Source organism: Apus apus, chromosome 4 (assembly GCF_020740795.1).
Source record: "Apus apus isolate bApuApu2 chromosome 4, bApuApu2.pri.cur, whole genome shotgun sequence".
NCBI classification, from domain to species: domain Eukaryota; kingdom Metazoa; phylum Chordata; class Aves; order Apodiformes; family Apodidae; genus Apus; species Apus apus.
The window spans coordinates 81,347,903-81,369,372 of record NC_067285.1 but is presented as its reverse complement, the minus strand read 5'-3'; the positions used below and the strand labels follow the sequence as shown (position 1 = coordinate 81,369,372).

Here is a 21,470-nt window from a genome sequence, read left to right as displayed (position 1 = left end):
TGAACAATAATAGAAAAAGAAATTTTAAAAAAGGCAAATATTAGAAAAGCTGATAAGAATAATTAATTATGGTATGCAAGAGGAGACAATCAATGGGCCTTCCCTCAATAATTTTGCTGAAATAAATCCAACCAGAAGGCAGTGAACATGAAATGTATTTAGTCACCTCTTCTTGTCTAATATATGAGAGCAGATTTCTCCCCAAGGCACTATCCCTCAAGCTGCCAGTTACAGGTCCTGAAATTCCTTTTTATCCAACTCTTTTTTTCAGGCATCTACCCAGTGGGTGCAGTTTTACTCCTCATTTGGCTTCTTTGTCCAGTAAAAGAGAGAATTAACAAAATTCTAATCAATACAGGTTAAAGAGTCTTCCTCACTCCAACATATCAACTATCCTGACTGAGGATAGTAACAGTTCAAATAAAAAAACCTATATTCAACACATCAGAATTACTACACTGCTAGTAAAGCAGTAAGCAGGCATAAAAACTGCTTTCTAGAAAGGCTTTTCTGCCCTAATTTTTAGTGAACTTCATAATAGAGTTTTCAGTGGCGTCAAAATAAAACACATAGCCCAGTCAGATGAAGTATAAGTTATAATCTGCACATTAGGCATGTCAGAGAAACGACGTGCTCATAAGATACTTCAGGCAGTTCACCTCCCAGCAATGCAACGGTACTCGCACCAAAATACTGCGCAAAATGCATTGTACAAAACTAAAATATATCACTTTACAGAATAAGAAGTTTCACTGAAATTGCTACAAAGCAGCACATACGTTGCTATAATAGAAACCAAATGCGATACTGAAGAATGGATGGAAAAGACCTCAAGTATACCAAAGAATGCCACTTTGTCATCCATCATACACATGAACATAATATGAAGAAATGTACCTAATAACACTTAATTGTCCCAGCCACAGAAGGACATGTGTACAGATGGATTCATACAACTCTTCTCTATTAAGCAAAGCATTTGCAATATATTGTCAAGAGAATTCCAAGACAATGCTGTTTAAGTCTCAATATTTTACATGTGGATGAAGCAGAACTTCAACCCATGAACAGCTTATAATATTTGCCTTCAGTGCACAGAAATAGCATTTAAACATAAGGAAAACGTTAAATCTCTTAAAAAAAAAGCAACAAAACCATACACCTAAGATTTTTAGAATTATTAAAAATTTTGAGCATGTATGGAATAAAAGCAGTAATCTAAAAGCACTAAAAACACCCCAAAATGTGTATTGCCTGCTCAAATTGTTATATCTTGAAGTTGTACAGTTTCGGCCAGACCAGAAGTTGAAGTTTCCTTTTATAATAGCATTTAGATTCAGAAGCAAATGCTTTTCTTTCTTCACCTTTCAAATTCAATCAGGTATGTCCCTACTTTTTTAAAGTTCAGAAACGTTTAACACCACTCATAAGATCAGAGGACTCTCATTGTTATTCCAATAAAGCAGGGCTATAAAACCCCAACTGAGGTTACTGGATGGGATTCAGTTCAAGATTAGGTGTCTATCTGCAGGTGTCCAATAAGCACAGCAGATGTCTAACGTCTCATTCTAGTTATCAGAGTTCCAGTCTAACTGTACCAAAGGAGCTTAAGTCAGCTCATCTTCAAAGCAGACACCCAACCAAGCAGCTACATCTCACTTTACATTATAGTGGCTGTATTGACTAGACAGATATTTACTACAGAAGCTTAGACATCTCAAAGCTGGTTCACTTGCCCATACATTTGGGATGTCATAGGATAATTAATCTGGACTGCACCTTTTTTTCCAGAACACCTCTGTTCTCTTACCGTCCATGCTGTACCTACTGATCTTGTGCAATTGTCTCTGCTGACATAAAAGGTCTCATATGGTCATAGAGACCTTACTATTTTTTAATTAAGTACACTGCTAGACAGATGCAGGCACCTATAATTCAGGTATTGATCTCAAATGGAATCTCTTCTATTATGCTACTATAAAAAATTTCTGAGAATATAGGAAAAGGTATCAATTAATATGATGTAATGAACACATAAAAAGAAGAGAGAAACACTTCCAGGAGTATATTAATTTCAGTAAGTCTAACAAACATTGCATTTCAAATTCTACTGTAGTTTTGTATGGTTTAGACATAATTCCCATGCAATTAAAAATATATGTAGAAACAGAGGTAGTCATTCTGTATCAGCAGATTTTCTTGTAAGCCTTTAAAAGCCTGTAATGTTATACCGAAGGGCAACTTTTCTCCTCATTTTGATTCACCGTTCCCTTTCCAATTGCTACAACATACAGCATTATTTATAGCTTGACATGTATTCTACAGTATTCTTAGAAATACAGTACATTTGCTGGACCTCACATACAAGTTACAAATAACTCCCCCACCCCTACTCCATACTACCTGATCGACAACAGCTCCCTTCAGTAGTTAGACTGGTACCAGTTTTTGTCACGCATATCAGACTATCTCCATTAGTGCTCACTGCTGAATATTTGATAGCCACCAAACATCACACACTTCACAGATACCATTGTTATTTACTACACATTACATGGGCTTCTTCCACAGAAAAGGACAGAGTCACAGGAATAATTTTGAGGCAGCTATAATACATCTGCAATCATCGCCCACAAATCCATGCACACAAATGGGATAATTTGTCTACTGAAAAATCAGAAATTGTTACTTTAACTACTCTCACAAGAAATCTTTCCCTACTCCCAGTCACGTTTTAAAAGCTTTTTAGGAAAGTCTAAACATGATAAACCTTCTTCTATAACCAATACGGCAAATTTCAAAATACTTACGGTTGATGTGGTCAATATAGTACACACCAATCTGAGGATCATATGCAGCTTCCCACCCCCATGGAAGTTCATCTCCAACACAATCCGCAAACGACAAGGGCTTAGTTAACCTAAGATGAAAGAAACAAGTTAATGCAAGTTAATGGCATAACTCTTCTCTCTCTTCTATATGTTATATGGCTGTTACTCATATTAATTCCTATTATGCCAGTAAAGAAAAATAGCAGGGAGAAAGGAAAGCAAGTTTTTTTCTCACTCTTAAACTTTAGGCTGTTGATTGTTTTTCCTCTATTCCATCCTATTGAATTCGTTAACTCCAAGAACGTAAGTTATTGCAAACATTTTTCAGTACAGGCACTCAAGTGTGAAATTCACTGCAGCATCTTTCACGTTTGACATTTTAAATTAAACACTAACCAATAGCTTGTAAAAAAAAAAAAATAAAAAAATCTACACTCCTGTTTGTCCCCAGAACAGGACCCTTCAACCTTGAGTCTGTGACGACAGCACAAGATTTCAAGGTGCACAGACAGGAAACTCTGAAAAGATAACACAACCACCTAACATGCAGTTAGCCATTTTTGTCAATCCATGTATTTGAATAAAATATGCAGCAGTGAGCATAAAGCAGACATTTTATAAGCAACATTTAGTGGGTGTTAAATGTTCACATGGTGCTTATTTTAGGAAGATAAACAATTACAGTTTTTCATTTTAATAATGGAGTACCTATTTATAACTTGAAATAGACTGGTAACATTAATGCATGGGCCCTTTTCCAATGGAGGCTGAGCAATGCTTTATCATCTTTTTGACCTTTAAAAAAAATTTAGATTACTATTGAGTTTCCTGTTAATAAACCCACAGATATTTGTCATGTCTAATATACTGATATATTTAATAGGAAGAAAAAGAGATTTAAGGTTTTATTGTCACCACAGCGACAGTAAGATTTTGTACATATCCACAGTGTTAAACAAATCCTCAGAGTAAAATCATCACGAGCAGGTTTTCTAAATGGTAAGCATGAATCCACTTCCTCATATTTCTCCAAAGTTTACAACATAATCCTATGAAGGTTACTAACGCTTGATTTGAGGTCCTAAATACATTCACATGTATAAGGCAAATTCGCTAATTTATTGCCACTTACAAACTGCTATACAAAACCACTAACGACTCTGAAGACTATTGAAGAATTCAGGGGCGTTTACTAATGTAGAATTACATCTGGACCACCAGAATATAAAATACAGATTATAGGAGGCACAAGGAAACTGTGAGTAAAGTTCTGCTTACTGGGATTCTCCATGAGAATGGCAAGACACAGATACTTTTCTCAGTACAGTGAGAAGGTGTAGCTTCTGTAGTACCTGCTCTCCTCAACCCACTCACTACCTGCTGCCTCACAGTTAAAGAGCTCCTTTTCTAAACGAAATCTTAAACAGACATTACCCATCCTCCTCATGACAATGTAGGAGAGGGCATCCCACTGAAGCTGACAAGGGTAAACTCCCCAGCAATCTCCAGGGAAAGACCAGGTCTGTAGTAAGCCAAGCCTACCTCTTGTATCCTCTCCCACTACTAACATACGTTTTTTAATTCAGACACAGTACTGCTCTGGGTGTAGCTGCTCTGAGAAGGAGCTCTCCAGAAACCCCAGCTCAGACGTGCCACCTGCTCCTCACCCTTCCTCCTCCTTTCAGAGCAGCAGAAGCTCTGCTTGCAGTGGCCAGGATGGTAGTTACACAGCTCAGCAGGCTAACAGCTGGCCTGCAAAGCTGCAGCTGCCACATCAAAACTGCCTTATCAAATACACCTGCCCAAATGCTACCTACTAACAATTACCAGCATCACTTCCAAGATGACTGTTTTGTTTGCAAACGGTAACAGCTAGACAGAAAAAGGTGGCTCTTAGGAAAGCAGGAGAAGCCTTTAAAAGCCAGGATAATGCATACGATCACAGCTTCAGCCAGGCTGATCACAGCACACAGCAGACCTGCACACAGGGTACCCATGTCAGAGAGTTCCCAAACCACTACTGCTCAGAGGAAGCATCAACCACGTAAAAGCAACAGCCCTCTGGTCACTTCGGTTAGCCACATGAACTTGTGCCAACTGCAAGGGCACATCGTGTTCTGAAGAAAATCCTGCCTCAAATTAGATTACAAATGTGAATTTTCATGAAACATTTTAAACTGAATAAAAGCAGTTCAACATCATCCTTAGCCTTAACATTATAAAATTAACTCAAAACACAAGTCTCATAGTTTGAGCAGAAAAAAAAATTTGAAATGCCCTATAGAGTAGGGATCATATCAACTTCATATAAACATGGCCAGATGGTCTCTAATCGATTTAGAATTCTGTGTAAGCATTCAATACTTTCACCAAAGATACACACCACAGCCAGCCACAATCACAATTTTTTAAACCACACCTAAAGGAAAGATATAAACCCAGTACTATCCTTGGCTTTTCATCTGCACTCCATAGCAATTTTGTTGTTGATCCTATATTGACTTCTTACTAGTATAGTGCATTCTGTATGTTAAGACCACAGATCACTCTGGCCATGCAGATGGTTCTTTCCAGGTGTTATCACAGACACTGTGAGAATGAATAACAGCCACTCTCTCATGCCAGACACTATGAATTAGAGCACCACTAAAAACTTTGGAAAAGTACATGAGTGACCCACTCTGGACCTTAATCAAAAGAAGGAGATAGAGGTCTTAAAATACTGGCAGTACTGGATGGATTACTGTATGAATTTTGCTCTGCTGGATCAGATCATGCTTGGACATAGCAGCCTTAAGATCTGAACTGTCAGGAGAACTGTTCCCAAGTAGATTTTAAAAACATGAAGAGGCTTGTACATAGTGATCACAATTAAGAGTGCTACCTACCCACGACTCTTTTTTGTTCCATAGTCTTTTAATAGCACAACATTTTCAAGCCTGGCACAGGCTTTTACAACTGAGCAGCAATCAGCAGAAGGTGATACATGTTTGCTAGGGCCATGAGAACTGTCTCAACAAACAGTATTTACTTTCAAACTACCCATGGCAAATGGATGAGATTAACATGACATGAAAAATGCAAGAAAAAATTTGCAAGACAAAAGTTGAAAGCAAAGGGAGTTACTAGATGTAATTGGAAAGGAAATAATACCTAGGAGCAAGGACTGAAGGAATCTTGTCTGTGTGAAGATCATTATCTGTCTCATAACTACCTATGACAGACAGACTGCCAATGCATTCATTAACCCTGACACAAGAAAAATTAAGTTTATTGCACAATAACAGAGGATGAAGTCCTGTATCTCAGGGTACTGATATTCTGAGCTTGTTTGTAATCATCAATTTACATGTTCTTAAAAGGAACTCCAAAAAGGATGATATTAAAGTCTACACTTCACAGAATCGTTAAGGTTGGAAGGGACCTCAAAGACCATGAAGTTCCAAGCCCCCTGCCAGGAGCAGGGAACCCAACAACTAGACCAGGTTGCACAAAACCTCATCCAACCTGGCCTTAAAAGCTTCCAGGGATGGGGCATCAACAACCTCCCTGGGCAACCCATCCCAGTTCCTCACCATCCTTGTAGTGAAGAATTTCTTCCTATTATCTAACCTAAATCTCCCCTCTCTCAGTTTAAAACCATTACCCCTTATCCTATCACTGTATTCTCTGATGAAAAGCCCCTCCCCAGCTTTCCTGTAGCCCCCTTCAAGTACTGGAAGGCCGCTATAAGGTCTCCCCAGAGCCTTTTCTTCTTCAGGCTGAACAGCCCCAATTTTCTTGTAGTCTTCATAGCAGAGGTGCTCCAGCCCTTTGATCATCTTGGTGGCCCTTCTCTGGACCTTCTCCAAGAGGTCGATATCTTTCTTTTGCTGAGGGCACCAGAACTGTACACAGTACTCCAGGTGGGGTCTCACCAGAGCAGAGTAGAGGGGCAGAATCACCTCCCTGGCCCTGCTGGCCACACTTCTTTTGATGCAGCCCAGTATGCAGTTGGCTCTCTGGGCTCCAGTGCACACTGGTGGCTCATGTTGAGCTTCTTATCTACTACCACCCTCAAATAACCCTCAGCCTGTATTTGTGCCTGGGGTTGTGCCAACAAAGTATATGATGAAGTTTAAAAAGGTGTTGTTTTTTTTAAAATTCATATTGTTAAGCTATCGTTAAGTGCCTATGGGCACTTTTTTTTTTTTTTAACCTTATAGAACTCCTTCCAAATAAAGACTATTTTATTAGTCTTGAGCTCATATAGAATATTTTTACCTACTCAACCCTATATGGCTGCAACACCCCTATTTCAGCATATGGCTTGAAGTGTACTCCCTGGACCAAAAGAACAAGAAATAGCTGTGTGTAACAAGAAGTGGCTACTCTTAAGAAAACCAGGAAGCATTCTGCAATTCCATTATGTAAACAGTATATAATTATGCTCTTGCTAATCACTTCACAGATGCCTCGGGAAACGTAGGAGACAAATACAGCTTACAAATTGAGAAGCTGTATTACCACTTCAAATCCACGCTTTTCTTCAAAGTTTTTGAAACATAAAGTTAGCTAAGACCTTAGAATGTAGATTCTACAATTGTGTGTGTTATCATTAACAGTTGCTATTGCACTGACAGCCATGCCTGTAAGGCTGTATATGCACCTAAAGTTAATAAAGAGGCCGACAATACTGAAAAATGGAACCTTACCTATGGACTGATGGATCGTCAGTGCAATATTGTTCCACTTGGACACCTTTGTTGCTTGATGTACTCCCTAGACTGCACACAAACACAATTTTTAACAGGTTTTTCTATGCAAGAGTATTGCTGCATTCCTTCCCTGACTCATTTTTTCTCTAAAATCTCTTCAGGATTAAATCAATTGTAATATTGAACCAGAGGTTATCAATACTATGATTTGGACTCTATCTTATCAATAGGAAACCCTGGACTTTGGTTTTCACTCTCTTCTAAAGTCAGCAGATCCCAGAATTACTGACTTCCTTAGCATATTTGAAGACCTGATTTTATCCACACTGAAGGACTGAGTACAGATTAATGTGTTTTGCTTGGTTAGAACTATGTGCATCAATCTTGTAAGATTGATTTATTGCGATTTATATGTGATGGAAAATGTGGGGAAGAAAGAAAGGTTACAAAATGCAGATCTCAGAAAACAGGGTGGTGAGGAGGAAGGAGAAACAGACAAAAAAATCCCAACAAACCCCAACAGGTGTAAGACTTATTTTTCTGCATTAGAAAGAAAGAAAATGCAGGTTGGCAAGAGGTACTTACATACCCAAGAATTACTAACAGGTCCACCTTAATCTCTTCCAAAATTACTTCCAAGAATACCTTCCTTGCTGTGTGGTGCTTGACCTACAGTCAAGACTTGGAGTTTTGAATTCAATTATGACTAGGGTCAATGCTTAATTCTATAGCAACTTCAACATGCACTTGAAAACTTTTTCCAAATCATAATTAGCCCCTACCCAAAATGACTGCAGGTGCTTTTCCATGTAGCAAGATCTTGTGTAACACTTACATGAAGTGTTTTGCTGATTAAATTTCACACCCATTCATTCCCATCTCTAATGGCATACACTACACATTATTTTCTCTTACAATGCAGTACTCACTAGTACATTTTCTAGACAAAGAGTGTTCTGAAAACCATACTTCTCCCCAGTCTAGGATCTGAGAAGACAAAATGTAAGTTGCTATTTAGATGTGCAGGAACAAGCATGTACTAAAACATAATAGAAGAAATTCAATTATGGAAGGCCTACATGGACACTTACATGGAATCTGGCTCATTTAACTACATACACCATTACAGAAGCGTGCACAGGTGACTTACCAGTAACACAATACAACATCAATACAAAAAGTTTCCTCCAAGCACCTCCCTGCAAGTATTTTCAGTTAGCACAATGACACAGAATCGGAACATATGATCAGCATCAGCTAATTGCTCATTTTGCAAAAGGACAACTGAAAGCATTTAATTAGTATTTTGAACCAGTAGCTCAAGACTAGCAAATATAAAAATTTAAATTAACTGATCAGGGAATGTATAAATAGAAGGAGAAAAATATTCTAAATTCTTCACTAGAACACCTGAATTTAGTGCTCCAACTGGATCTTAAAATCAATTTGATTCTTACCCAACTTTCTAATGCTACAGGCATTGTGACTTAGAAGGATCTATAAACATGTCTTCTAATCCCATCCTAATATCCTCTCTAACATGGATTTTACTCGCTTCAGGCACCCAAGGTAGATTTCTTATATATAACTGGGGGGGACAATTAATCTAACTTACTTCAAGTTTTGTACCTAACCTGAATGACTTATTTTCCCTAGAAAGGTGGATTTAGCACATCTATTTAGATTGAAGATGAATCACATTGAAGGTTACTCTATTTTTTCTAGTGACTACAGAAGGAGTCTGAATGCAATGCTCCTTAGTCTACACAAGGTAACTAAATTTGAGCTGAATTAATATGATAGCAGGCAGCAGACAGAAGGCATACAGAACGGTAAGAGAGCCAGCTGTAGCTCCACATTGCAGGTCAGAGTTAAAGAGAGGCACTGTTGCTCCCTACGGCTGAGGTCAGTATCCATCAGTAAACTAGCACCAAAAGCTTTGAAGGCTAAAGAAAATGTCCATCCTTTATTGGATGCGGGGAGGAACAGTGACAAAGGGTGAGGTACTTCATGCTTTCTTTGCCTCTTTCTACTTAAGATCAGTCATTCACATGGTACCCAGCCCTCTGAGCTGGTAGGCAAGGAACAGAATGGAGGCCCCATAACCCAAGGGGAAACAGTTTGTGACCTGCTACACCACTTAGACATGCAGAAGTTGATAGGGTCAGATGGGATCAACCCAGAGGTACTGAGGGAGCTAGTCAAGTGCTCACCAAGCTACTTTCCATCATCTATCAGCTGTCTTGGTTAACTGGGGAAGCCCCAGTCGACTAAAAGTTAGTAGATGTGACATCCATCTACAAGAATGACCAGGAGGATCCAAGGAACTACAGGACTGTCACTCTGATCTTGGTGGCAGGGAAGGTTTTGGAGCAGATCTTGGGTACCATTACATAGCACATGTAGGACAACCAGGTGATCAGGACCAGTCAGCAGGGGTTGAACAAAAGGCAGGTGCTGCTTAACTAACCTGATCTCCTTCTATGACAAGGTGACTCATTTAGTGCATGAAGGAAAGATAGTGGATGTTGTCTACCTAGACTTAAGAAAAGCCACACCATTCTCCTGGAGAAACTGACTGCTCATGGCTTGGACAGATGCATTGTTCACTGAGTAAAAAACTGTCTGGATGGCCAAGCCAAAAATGTTGTGACAAATGGAGTTAAATCCAGCTGGCAGCCAGTCACAAGTGGTGTTCCCCAGGGCTCAGTACTGGGGCCAGTTCTCTTTAATATCTTTATCAATGATCAAGTCCACCCTCAGTAAGTCTGCAGTTGACACAAAGCTGGGCAGGAGTGTTGATCTGCTTGATGGAAAAAAGTCTCTACAAAAGGATCTGGACAGGCTGGATCAATGAGCCAAGGCAAATTGTACAGAGGTTCAGCAAGGTCAAGTGTCACCCCAGGCAATGCTACAGGCTTGGAAAACAGCAGCTGAAAAGCAGCCCAGAGGAAAATGACCTGGGGGTGCAGATTGACAGTTGGCTGAATATGAGCCAGCAGCATGTTCAGGTGACTAAGGCCAACAGCATCCTGGCTTGTAGCAGAAATAGTGTAGCCAGTAGGACTAGGGAAATTATTGTTTCCCTGGACTCAGCCCTAGTGAGACCTCAAATACTATGTTCAGTTTTGGGCCTTTCACAACAAAAATGACATTGAGGTGCTGAAGCATATCTAAAGAAGAGCAACAAAGAATGGTTTAAGCACAAGTCTTACAAGGAATGTTTGAGGGAACGGGGATTGTTTAGGCTGGAGAAAAAGGAGGCTGAAGGGAGACCTTATCGCTTTCTACAACTACCTGAAAGGAGGTTGTAGTGAGGTGGGTGTTGGTCTCTTCTCCCAGGTAGCAAGTCAAAGGTGAGAGGACCCTCAAGCTGCACCAAGGTAGGTTTAGATGGAATATTAGGAGAAATGTTTTACTCAAAGGGTTATCAGGCACTGGAACAGGCTGCCCAAGGTAGTGATAGTCACTGTCCCTGGAATATTTAAGAGACATGTAGATGTGGTGCTTAAGGACATGGTTTAGTGATGGACATAGAAGTTACATTACATCAGGAAGACAATCTTCTCTACTACAAATTACAGTGGCTGAAGCTGCAACAAGATATATTTACTTTCTATTAATAACACTGCTGTCACTTTCCGAACTTTAAGAAATGGTAACTGTGCCATCTACCTGTGGAAAGGGGCAGATTTTGCATGCCCATAAAACACCCGTTTGCCATATTCTTTGTTCATTCAGTTCTATAAACGAGCAAATCCCACACACAATCTCTCTTGAAAAATCTAATTAATGAGTGTTGACAGAATTTCAGCTTCTAAACACCATGTTCTTAATGCAGGAGTGCCTCCTGTTCAGAAACCAGGCCAAGACATTATGTACCACCTTTGTATTGCTTAGGTACATTCCCTTTTAATAAGGGTATTATTAAGATATACTGGCAATTTATTACAGGTATTATTTTGAAAGAGTAACTAAGTGGCCATCAGTGCCACATTAGAACACATCTAACAAGGTGTAACACAATGGCAGCCCATTTTAGAAGAGTGGTATAAAATAAATATGGTAAGGTCATGCATCTGTTTAACTTGTGAACAAGATGTGTGCAACCAAGTATTATGAAATGCCTGTATTTAAGACAGTAAATATTCACATTACAGAATTCACAATACAGAACTACTAAGAGTAGTTCTGTCACCCCATTCTTTAATTATTAAAAATTCTCAATAACATTATGCTGCTTTATTCCTATAGCCACTAGAATGTGCACCATTAATCTGCTTTTCATAGGATCACAGAATGGCTAGGGTTGGAAAGGACCTTAAGATCATCTAGATCCAACCCCCCCAGCATTGGCAGGGACATCTCCCATTAGATCAGGTTGCTCAGAACCCCATGCAACCTGCCTTTGAATACTCCCAGGGTTGGGGCTTCCACAACTTCCCTGGGCAACCTGTCTCACCAGTCTCAAAATGAAGATATTCCTCCTACTGTCTAATCTAAATCTCCCATCTTCAAGTTTTAATTCATTACCCTTTTTCCTCTTGCTACAAGCCACAGTAAAAAGTCCATCCCCAGCTTTCCTGTAGCCCCTTCAGGTACTGACAGCCTAGTACAATGTCCTCCCAGAGCCTTCTCTTCTTCAAGTTGAATGCCAACTACCTCTGTCTTCATAGGAGAGTTGCTCCAGGCCTCTGATCATCTTTGTGGCCCTCTTCTAAAGTTGCTCGAGAAGCTCCATGTCCTTCTTATATTGGGGGCTCCAGAACTTTGTTTGATGTTTTCCTCTTCATATTACACATGCACAGTCACAGCAGCACAGGTTTACAGTCAAACATTTCTAGAAGCCATGCTTTAGCATTTACACAGAGCCATCAGCCGTGCATCGACAGTACCATGCCTTCACCTTTTTGCACCACAATTGGACACTCAGCAAGTCATTGAAGAATTATTTGAGAATTAATTAAGAAACTATTTGAGAATAAAGTCACAGCAGAGTTACCCACTTTTAGGGGACAAAGATTTCTTAACTCCATCAGCAAGTATTTCCCAAATACATTTAATACATTTTCACTTGTCTTCAAGATTTCAGATAATGTTGTTCCAGTTAATACAAAGATGGATAAAGAGTCAATTTCTCATAAAAAAAATGGAAACTTGAGATATTTGGTCACTGATTCTTGTTTTCTAAAAACAAATAAAACAAACAAAAAAACCCACAAAAAACCCCAAACAAAACCAACCAACAAACATACAAGTATAGCATAATTTTAATAGCTTGCAGTTTCTATCCTACAATTCTTTTAATACTTATGACAGATAGTGGGCTTTAAATAAATATGCTTCCTGGGTTTTAGAGGGTTTTCCTGGAAAACCAAAATGTACACACATGCAGATAAGGGGTTATATTAAGAAGCATACCTAAGTAAGCTCATAGCCTCACAGAAACACAGAATGGCTGGACATTCTTCAGGTATATACTACTGCGATAACTGGTTCTCACAACTATTTTCCAAGCACAAAAACTTGGTTTCCGGTACTGAGCTCATTCTGACAGTGGTTTACAACACCTCCCATATTACAAATGAGCTGTGGGTTCATGTAAATAGGCCTAGATCACATTTAGTGATGTTTCAGGGAACATCTAAGAATTTGAAAAGTACAGTTTCCATTAACAGATTCTTGTCTATACAGCCAGCACCCCAGGTGACCACAATATTGTGTTCAGGAAGCACACAAAAATCAAATGGAAACCAGTAATTTTCCACCTTCATAGGGTTTGGGGTTTTTTAAACCTTTTTGGAGTACTGAATAAGCAGTTTCTTTTCTGTAGTTTAGGCGAAGTACTCACAGATGTTTTGAAATGCTTTGTTGAAAGGGGCAGTGTGCTGAACCATGTCTCAGTTAGAGAGGCCTCCATAGAGAGAGCTGCACTACTAACACCACCATGTGACATGGCAGTATCAGCTACTGCCAAAAGGCCTTCCTGAAAACGAGTTTCACACACTGTACCACGGCACAAAATGGGTCACCACATTCAGCAAGTACTACTTAGAAATAACAAAGTGGTATCTCACCAAGGACTGGTTAGTGTTTGTCTTTAAAACTACAGTAGAAAACTGTACTCCATTCCTCAAATGTTTTTCAGGAACTACACTTGTTGATTTAGTTAAACATTTAACTGCTAGGGCAAGAATGAAAACAAACCAACTAACCTTTCTGCATCCCCACTACAAAAATATTCCACAACCCCACATTTGATACAGCCCTACTAAACTTGTACGGCATCAAAAAACAGAAATCTGACAGAAGTTGTTTCCAATAGCTATTATTAAAATAAAACCATTTTATGCCAATACAGCCATGTATTTGCTAGACAAGATGCATTGCACCTTGAGAGCAAAAAGTTCTTTAAAACCAAAATCTACTTACAACTGCAAAGAATTTGAGTACACTTAGTTTAACAGCAGCACAAGTTCAGTTTTCAAAACCACAACTTCATAGAAGCAGCTGAACAAAAAAAATCCCTACAGAATGAATGCCATCCCTTTAGACAAAAAAAATTACATTATTTAGGTGTTTTTTTTTTTTGCCTTAGAGGAGCCAAAAAAACCCTACAGAAGTAGTGAACCAAACTAAAACCCAAGAAACTCACCAAGTAACCAAAGTGGAAGAAAAAAATAAAACAAAATTAAAAAGTAAAAAAAATTCTTATATAGTGGAGCACGCACAGTTTAAAAAAAAAAAACACAACAAAAAACAAAACCTTTCTACTTCATCTAGCAGTTCTGCAAGTGTCCTGAAAAATCATCAGCAATTACATGCTTGTAATATAGTAACAAAAATTATTATCCTTTTTATTTCTCTTAAAGACTTCTCTTAAATGCTCAAAAGTCCTATGTATCCCCAAACTCCCTAAGCTGTATGCAATACAGAAAAGTTAAGATGGAAATCTTCAGGTCCTCTAAAGATTTTGCCAGTTTCCTCCACAGAAAAAGCACAAAATAGAGAACTGATGTCCTTCTCACATGCAAATACATGAAAGGAAGCAAACAGAGAACACACAACTTCAGATTTCAGTACAGGAGGCAGAAGACAGGCAAGGTGAGGGCAGAGGGAATATGCTGCCTTCAGCCTACCATAAGATCCTGAATGCATGTTAATGACTGCCATAAAAATACCTTTTAACAGCAACAAAGCACAGTGCAACTACTAATTCCCAGTTACAAAGGGGTTAACATTAGCTCAATTTCCCTTCGCAGGTGCTTCTGAAAAGGCACAAACTGAATAGCTGAGACACATAAGGGGAAGAATGCTTATGGGAAGGAAGGGACCCACACCCACTGGTTGAGGGACCAGGTCAAACTGCCTGCTGGCATGTTTTTTTTGCTTCCTTTTCCTTTTGATTATGATAAACTGTTTTGGCTTTCCATTTAACAATTACCATCAGTGAAGAAAACACCTCACGCTGAACACAACTATACAGTTTGCTACATAATTTTATTAGTGAAGGCACCAAAAGAAACCAAGTATTTAAGTGAAATGAGAACCAGTGTTTTCCAGCTCAGCGTACTAGCTATTTGGTTTTGTAGGGCAAAAAACCCCAACCAAATCACTACTTGTATTTTATTTAGCCGTTTAACATTGCCAAGTTCAATGCAAAGATGATATTTTGAAAGGTTAGGGGAGAGGGGGGGCAGAAGAGTGGAAATGGGCAACACCATGAATGCTTTCTCCTGTATTTTTCTTCTGACACAGCAGTTGGTCCTGCGCTGGCATGTAAGCACTACAATATTAGACACCTGGAATGTGAGGAATGTCTGATAACCATACTCTAGCACAGGGATAATTCCACAGCCCTAACCCAACTATATGACCTTTGAGCTTTTCCCCTGGAAAGCTCAAATGCAGTGACATTATGAAAAGGTGATTATGTGCAGTGTTGCCACGGGTTATTTGTATATACATGACTGTTGATAGAGGGAAACCATGTTGTCATCAAGCAAGAACACTGTTAAGAACCTTAGCTATTAGTTTTAATCTAAGTGCAAAAACACCACAATATGTTTCCAGTAGTTTTAAGTGTTTCAAATCCCACAATCTGTATCTGCAAATTTTAATATAGTATGTTTCCTTTACCCATCTTGTATCACCCTGCTTGTCACTTAATGTATTTATTATCAAACTGTTTCTCAACAACAGGAGGACATATCCTTAGAAAAAACCCACAAAAAACAAAAACCAAAACCCACACAAAAGGAAAAAAACAACAAACCTAGTCAAGCACTGGCTTGTGAAATCCAAAAAAGGCACAAACTCTGCAACCACTTCCATATGCAAACAAAAGTGACATGTGTCCCCAAAAGATTACCATTTAATTGAAGCATGATATAACAAACAATGGGAGGAAAATCTCCACAGATTGGAACACTAACTTTTAATCTGTTATTCTGGATGATTTGTCAGCTTGGCTATCTGTAAGGCACCGAGTACTAAAAGCAGGCTTTGTGGCAGATATTTAACTACTAAAGGGTTAAACACAGGACATTTCTGTAGGATGAAAATTAAGTCTGGGAAAGAGATATGCATTTCAAGAAAGAATATAGTCAAAACCAGAAAACAATCATGATAGTTAATGCCAGCATTAAAAGGTCTTTCCTAACCTTTCCCCTTCCTCCTTTCTGTAATTTTATACACACTAGTCCTAATCACCCCACTACTTACCTTAGCAGCTACAGAAAATTATTCTGAAAATTTTGTTCTATGAACTCCCCTTCACTCTACCTGCAAACAAACACTTGGATTGCAAGGAACCTTTGTATTTATAGAGAGGATTTTTAAAGGCTCTCCTCACCTAATTGTGCTCCCACTGAAGTCAGCAGGAATGTTACCAATTTCAGTAGCAGGAAACTTAAATCTGTGACAAGCACTTTTGAAAAGTACCATCCATCTGAACATCAGAAATAACCTCACAAACATTCAACTTCAGCACTCTGAAGCACTCCAGCCAAGTACAATCAATCATTCCAGAAGCAGGGAAGAACAAACTGTCCAAGGTCACTGCAATTCAGTTACAGACCTACAAACTACACCCAAGGGAAGACAGCACCCTCCTCTAAATGTTATTCTCAATACCAAGTTCTTCACATCCTGATTTCTAGCTTCTAATCCAATCACCTGTTTTGTAATAATTTTTAATGCATACTTCATTAAATGACTACATGTTTTGCAGTACACTGCAGCTCCTGTTGCAAAAAGACAGTAACATCGGAGCTCAAATGGCACACAACCGCCTGGCCAACCTCTGGCACTGGTAAACTCCATTTCCAGATGCCACAGGAGTAGAAGACATCCTTAAAATATATTAACAGTTTTTTACATAGAAAAGGAACCCACACACCAATTATTTCATACAACTGCAAGCAGTATAATATATATAAAAAAAGGAGGGGGAAATATATTTATACTTTAATAAGAGACCATAAAAAGTCTGCCAACCCTTGGTACAAATGGTTCAGAAAGTTCCCTCAGCTTCAGCTACAATTTCATAGAAGACAGCCTCTAGAAAAGTCTCTGCATTCTTGAGAGTAGACTGATAGAAGCCATAGCCTGACATATATTAGTAGAACTGCATAAACAGAAATACCAAGTAAGAGCTGTAGCAAATACATTTACTTCATACAAATCTGACATTAATCTTAAGAATGCAAGATGCTGAAGAGTCAGGACACTGTAAAATTACAATTATAAGATTTCAGATATATGTTCTGGCCAACATTTAATCCCTCCCACCAACTATTTTAATATGTAGAACTGTAGTTCACAATGCTTTTATTAAAATTAAGCTGCCTTTATTTGTATATTCCAAGACACTGCCAAAATAGTATTACATTAAACCAAATCAATGCAGATTTCCTTCAGCACCTCTGGTGTTCTTACATTTTCTTTATTCACAATAATGAATAACTGAATTCAAGTTTTAGATTAAAGTTATTCCCAGCGGCAGTAAGGTTTGAGGAATGGGAAATATGCAAGCAACATTATCATAGAATCACAGAATGTGTGGGGTTGGAAAGGACCTCTAAAGGTCATCTAGTCCAGCCCCCCATGCAGAGCACATGAATTTTTTTTAACTAGATCAGGTTGCTCAGAGCCCATTCAAGCCTGACCTTGAATGTCTCCAGGGATGGGGCCTCCACCACCTCTCTGGGTAACCTGTTCCAGTGCTTCACCACCCTTATAGTAAAGATTTCTTTCTAATATCCAATCTAAATCTAGCTTGTTCTTGTTTAAGATCATTGCCCCTCATCCTATCTCTACATGCCCTTGTAAACAGTCCCTCCCCAGCTTTCCTGTATGCCCCTTCAGACACTGGAATACCACTATCAGCTCTCCCTGGAGCTTCCTCCTCTCCAGATGAACAGCCGTAGCTCTCTCAGCCTGTCTTTGTAGGAGAGGTGCTCCAGCCCTCCGATAATTTTTGTGACCCTCCCCTGGAATTGTTCCAACAAGTCCATGTCCCTCTTGCGTTAAGGGCTCCAGAACTGGACACAGTACTCCAGGTGAGGTCTTATGAGAGCAAAGTAGACAGGGAAATTCACCTCCTTTAACCTGCTGGCTACAGGTCCAACAGGAAACACGTAAGTGTTCTTCTGTGACTTCCTTCCCACACATCCACTCCCAGAAACTGCCTTAATAAAAACCACCCCAAACCCTGTAACAAATGTAGCAAATTTTCTAGTAGTCACTAGGAGGAATTCAGTGCACACATGTGGTTTATTGCAGCAGAGCTCTCTGTTTACAAAAAAAATAAACAAGCTTTTGTCTCTCATGTCAATCTAACTAAACATCTTGCAGGCCAGATATGCTTTTCAGTTCTAGAAGGGTGAAGCTCAAAAAAGGAAAAAGAAAAAAATAATAAAAGGGGAAGGAAAAAAAAAAGCAAAGAAAAAAAAATAAGCACTGAGTCCTTACAAGCCTTTCTTCTACCCCCAGTATACGATTGCTTATCACACCTCCCTCTTTACTGAGTATATTTGACACAAACAGTTGTTGAGAGCAGGGGAAATACTTCCAAGGCAGCAGATTGCTGAGGAACTCTGTGAGACACTGTAAAAGTGAAGCTGGAGCTACCAGATGAGCTAATGCTCTATTTAGCAGACTGGAATAGAGCTGTCTACCTTTCCAACATGTGGAAATACACTCCCTTCAGGTTTATTAGCTGTTTGCCTCACTTTAAAGGGATTTTTCTAATCTAGGTTAAATAATTACTTCAGAGAACACAGTACATATTAAAAGCCAATCCTTGGCTGTGCTTGCTACCAGCAAAGAGTAAATTATCCTAATTTCTTCAAGTAAATGTACAAACATCAAAACAATATTCACAATTCCCAAGAGTAGGTAACAGCAACTTTTTACCAGTCCTGTCTTTCAAGGTAAAAGCATATGTAAGAAGGGGGAAGAAGACGAGAACACTAAAATGAGGTTATTTTGTACATTTTCAAATTTAATTGCTTAAGCTAACACTTAAGAAACTCAAAATTTAAAAAGTAATGAGGTTATGTACAAAAATCTGTGAAGAGATATTGTACCACTAAATAATTTTTAACTGGAGCATGAGACATTAAGTATTGTTGCCAGCACCACTGACAAAGTCGTTCAGCTCCTTGTATATGTATCCTCGAATCAGTTCAAAATTTAGCAGAAGCCAAAACACCAAACAGCTTATTTATAAGTTACAAGGAAAGAAATACAAAGCAAAACAGAAAACATCACCATATAACTTCTATAAACCTACCTTGTGATTACATTTTAATGATGCATTCAGCTCTGTTAGCCCTGTACTTCTGCACCACAACATCCAGAAAGTAAAACCATAGACCAAGATACAGAAAAAGGTAGGCAATGGTGATCAGGATATACAATATATATGTAACTGAACAGATTAAGATAACTCATCTTGGAAGTTGCTTACAGAGTGGAAATACTATATACAAGGAAAGGAACAGGCAGCACTTACTCTCCATTTCTCACATTGCAAGAAGGTAGGTATGTGTAGAAAGTACAAAAGAGCAGGCTTCAAAACAAAGTTCTGTATAACTCACAATCGTATCTGGACCTCACAGCCACAACATTTTGTTGAGGTCAAAACTGTACTTCAGCAGAACAGCTCCCACAAGTCTCGCAGCAACAGGTTCCATCTTGACTTGAAAGAGGTCTTAGCTAGTCTCCACTTTTGACTAAAAACTTGATACCACTTGTTTTCATCTGTCCTAGTATTGGAGGAGCACCCTGCAGTCCAGGCTTCCCTTCTTTAGGGCTAGTGGTCAACAAGTTGTATTCTACCTGGAAGTCAGTAAGAAGCAGATTATTGGAGGGACCAGGCCTGTCTAGCATCTGTATCAATGATTTGGAGGAGGCATCAGAATGCACTCCTGTAACATGCACAGATGAAACAAAACTGGGCGGGCGGGGAAACACTCAGCATTGTCAAGTACATGACCACCATTCAGAAGGACTTAGGCTACAGGAATGGGCCAACAGGAACCTTCAGAGAGGGATTCAGCAACAGTAAGTGCGGAGTCCTGCATCCAGGAAGGAAATACCCCTTACAGTGATACAGGCAGGGACTGATGAGCTGTGCAGCAGCTCTGGGGTCCTACTGGGCACTGAGCTGGCAGTGATCCAGCAACCTGGCTGCAGAGAAGTCCAACAGCCTCCTCTATCAGCAAGAGTGCAGACGGTATATCAAGGGAAGTGATTATCCCCTCTACCTTGCACTCATTTAACTAAATCTCAAATAGTGCATCCAGTTCTGGTCTCCTAAGGAAAGACAAACATCAACAAACTGGAGCAAGTCCAGGGGAAGCAAGGGGAAGGCCGCCAAGATGGTTGGAGCTGGTGCACTTGCCCTGTAAGGAGAGGATGAGGGTCTGGGGTTTATCGAGCCTGGAGAAGAGGCACCTTCAGGGGGCTGAAACAGCAGTTTGCCCCTTCCTGCAAGGAAGTTTTCCAGATTACTGTGTCAGGCTCTTTGCAGGGGTGGGCATGGTGGAAGAACTAGAGAAAACAGGCATTTGAAAGTTGAAACAACCAGCTCAGGCTGGATGTAAGGAAATAATTTTTCACCAGGCATGTGGTGGGACAAGATAACCTGAGATGTTGTACCCAAGTAACTTTCATCTCACAGCTGACCATGTCTTTTGCAAGTAGTTTTTATATCTTTGCTACCACCACACTTCCAAACCACGTGTGCACTTATACGTGAATGTACTCATTCCTGCCTTGCCGTCTTTGTTTCTTAAGAACTCAGAATCCAATCACTGTGCACCCTGAAGTCAGAAAAAGGTTTGCTACTTGCCTGTATCACACCAAGTACTGAGGTTCCATAACAATTTAGGTGGATCTAACCTGACTATCACAGTTGTGCTCTTCCTCTACGCTTCATGTTCATGGCCCCTCTCTTTTACTTGTGCTGCTACTCATCTGACTCCATAGTAAGTCAGTTCAAAGAAATAAACTAGTAGGAGAGAGCGAGATTTTTTTTTTTTTTTAAACCAGTTTAGCTGCCTAACCAGTTCATTACTGTTACAAATGCCAATGCAAGAGAGAGGGTGGAACAGTGGAATTAAGGTTGGTATGAACTAGTCATGAAACAACAGAGTTCTTAACACACTGAAATCCCGGTTCTTGATGGAAATCATGGGCAGTACTATAATACACGATTACTACTACCACCCCTTAAGATTAAACTAAGACAGATAAGACTAAGGATGCAAAATAGGAGGGTTGCTTAACTATCTTGTGCAGTTTTTGTGGGGTAAAAGTGATTGATTTTGTAGGTTGATGGGTTTTTTGACTAACAATGAACCTTAACTGGTTGCAAAGCCCTATTTCTGAGAAAAAGGGAAGAAATTACAGATAATGGCATTTAATTCCCATT

At 39.4% G+C, this 21,470-nt stretch overlaps 1 protein-coding gene across 2 annotated transcripts in view; it reads right to left on the bottom strand.

The window, feature by feature from the left end:
* Nucleotides 1-21,470, bottom strand: part of WWC2 (WW and C2 domain containing 2) — a 102,783-nt gene that overhangs the window by 60,755 nt on the left and 20,558 nt on the right. For both annotated transcript variants that reach the window (XR_007889252.1, XM_051616889.1), the window contains exon 2: nucleotides 2,811-2,920. Coding sequence is in view for 1 of the 2 variants with exons in the window: in XM_051616889.1 (XP_051472849.1) it covers nucleotides 2,811-2,920 (110 nt within the window). In the remaining variant the exon portion in view is untranslated. The remainder of the gene's footprint in view (nucleotides 1-2,810; nucleotides 2,921-21,470) is intronic.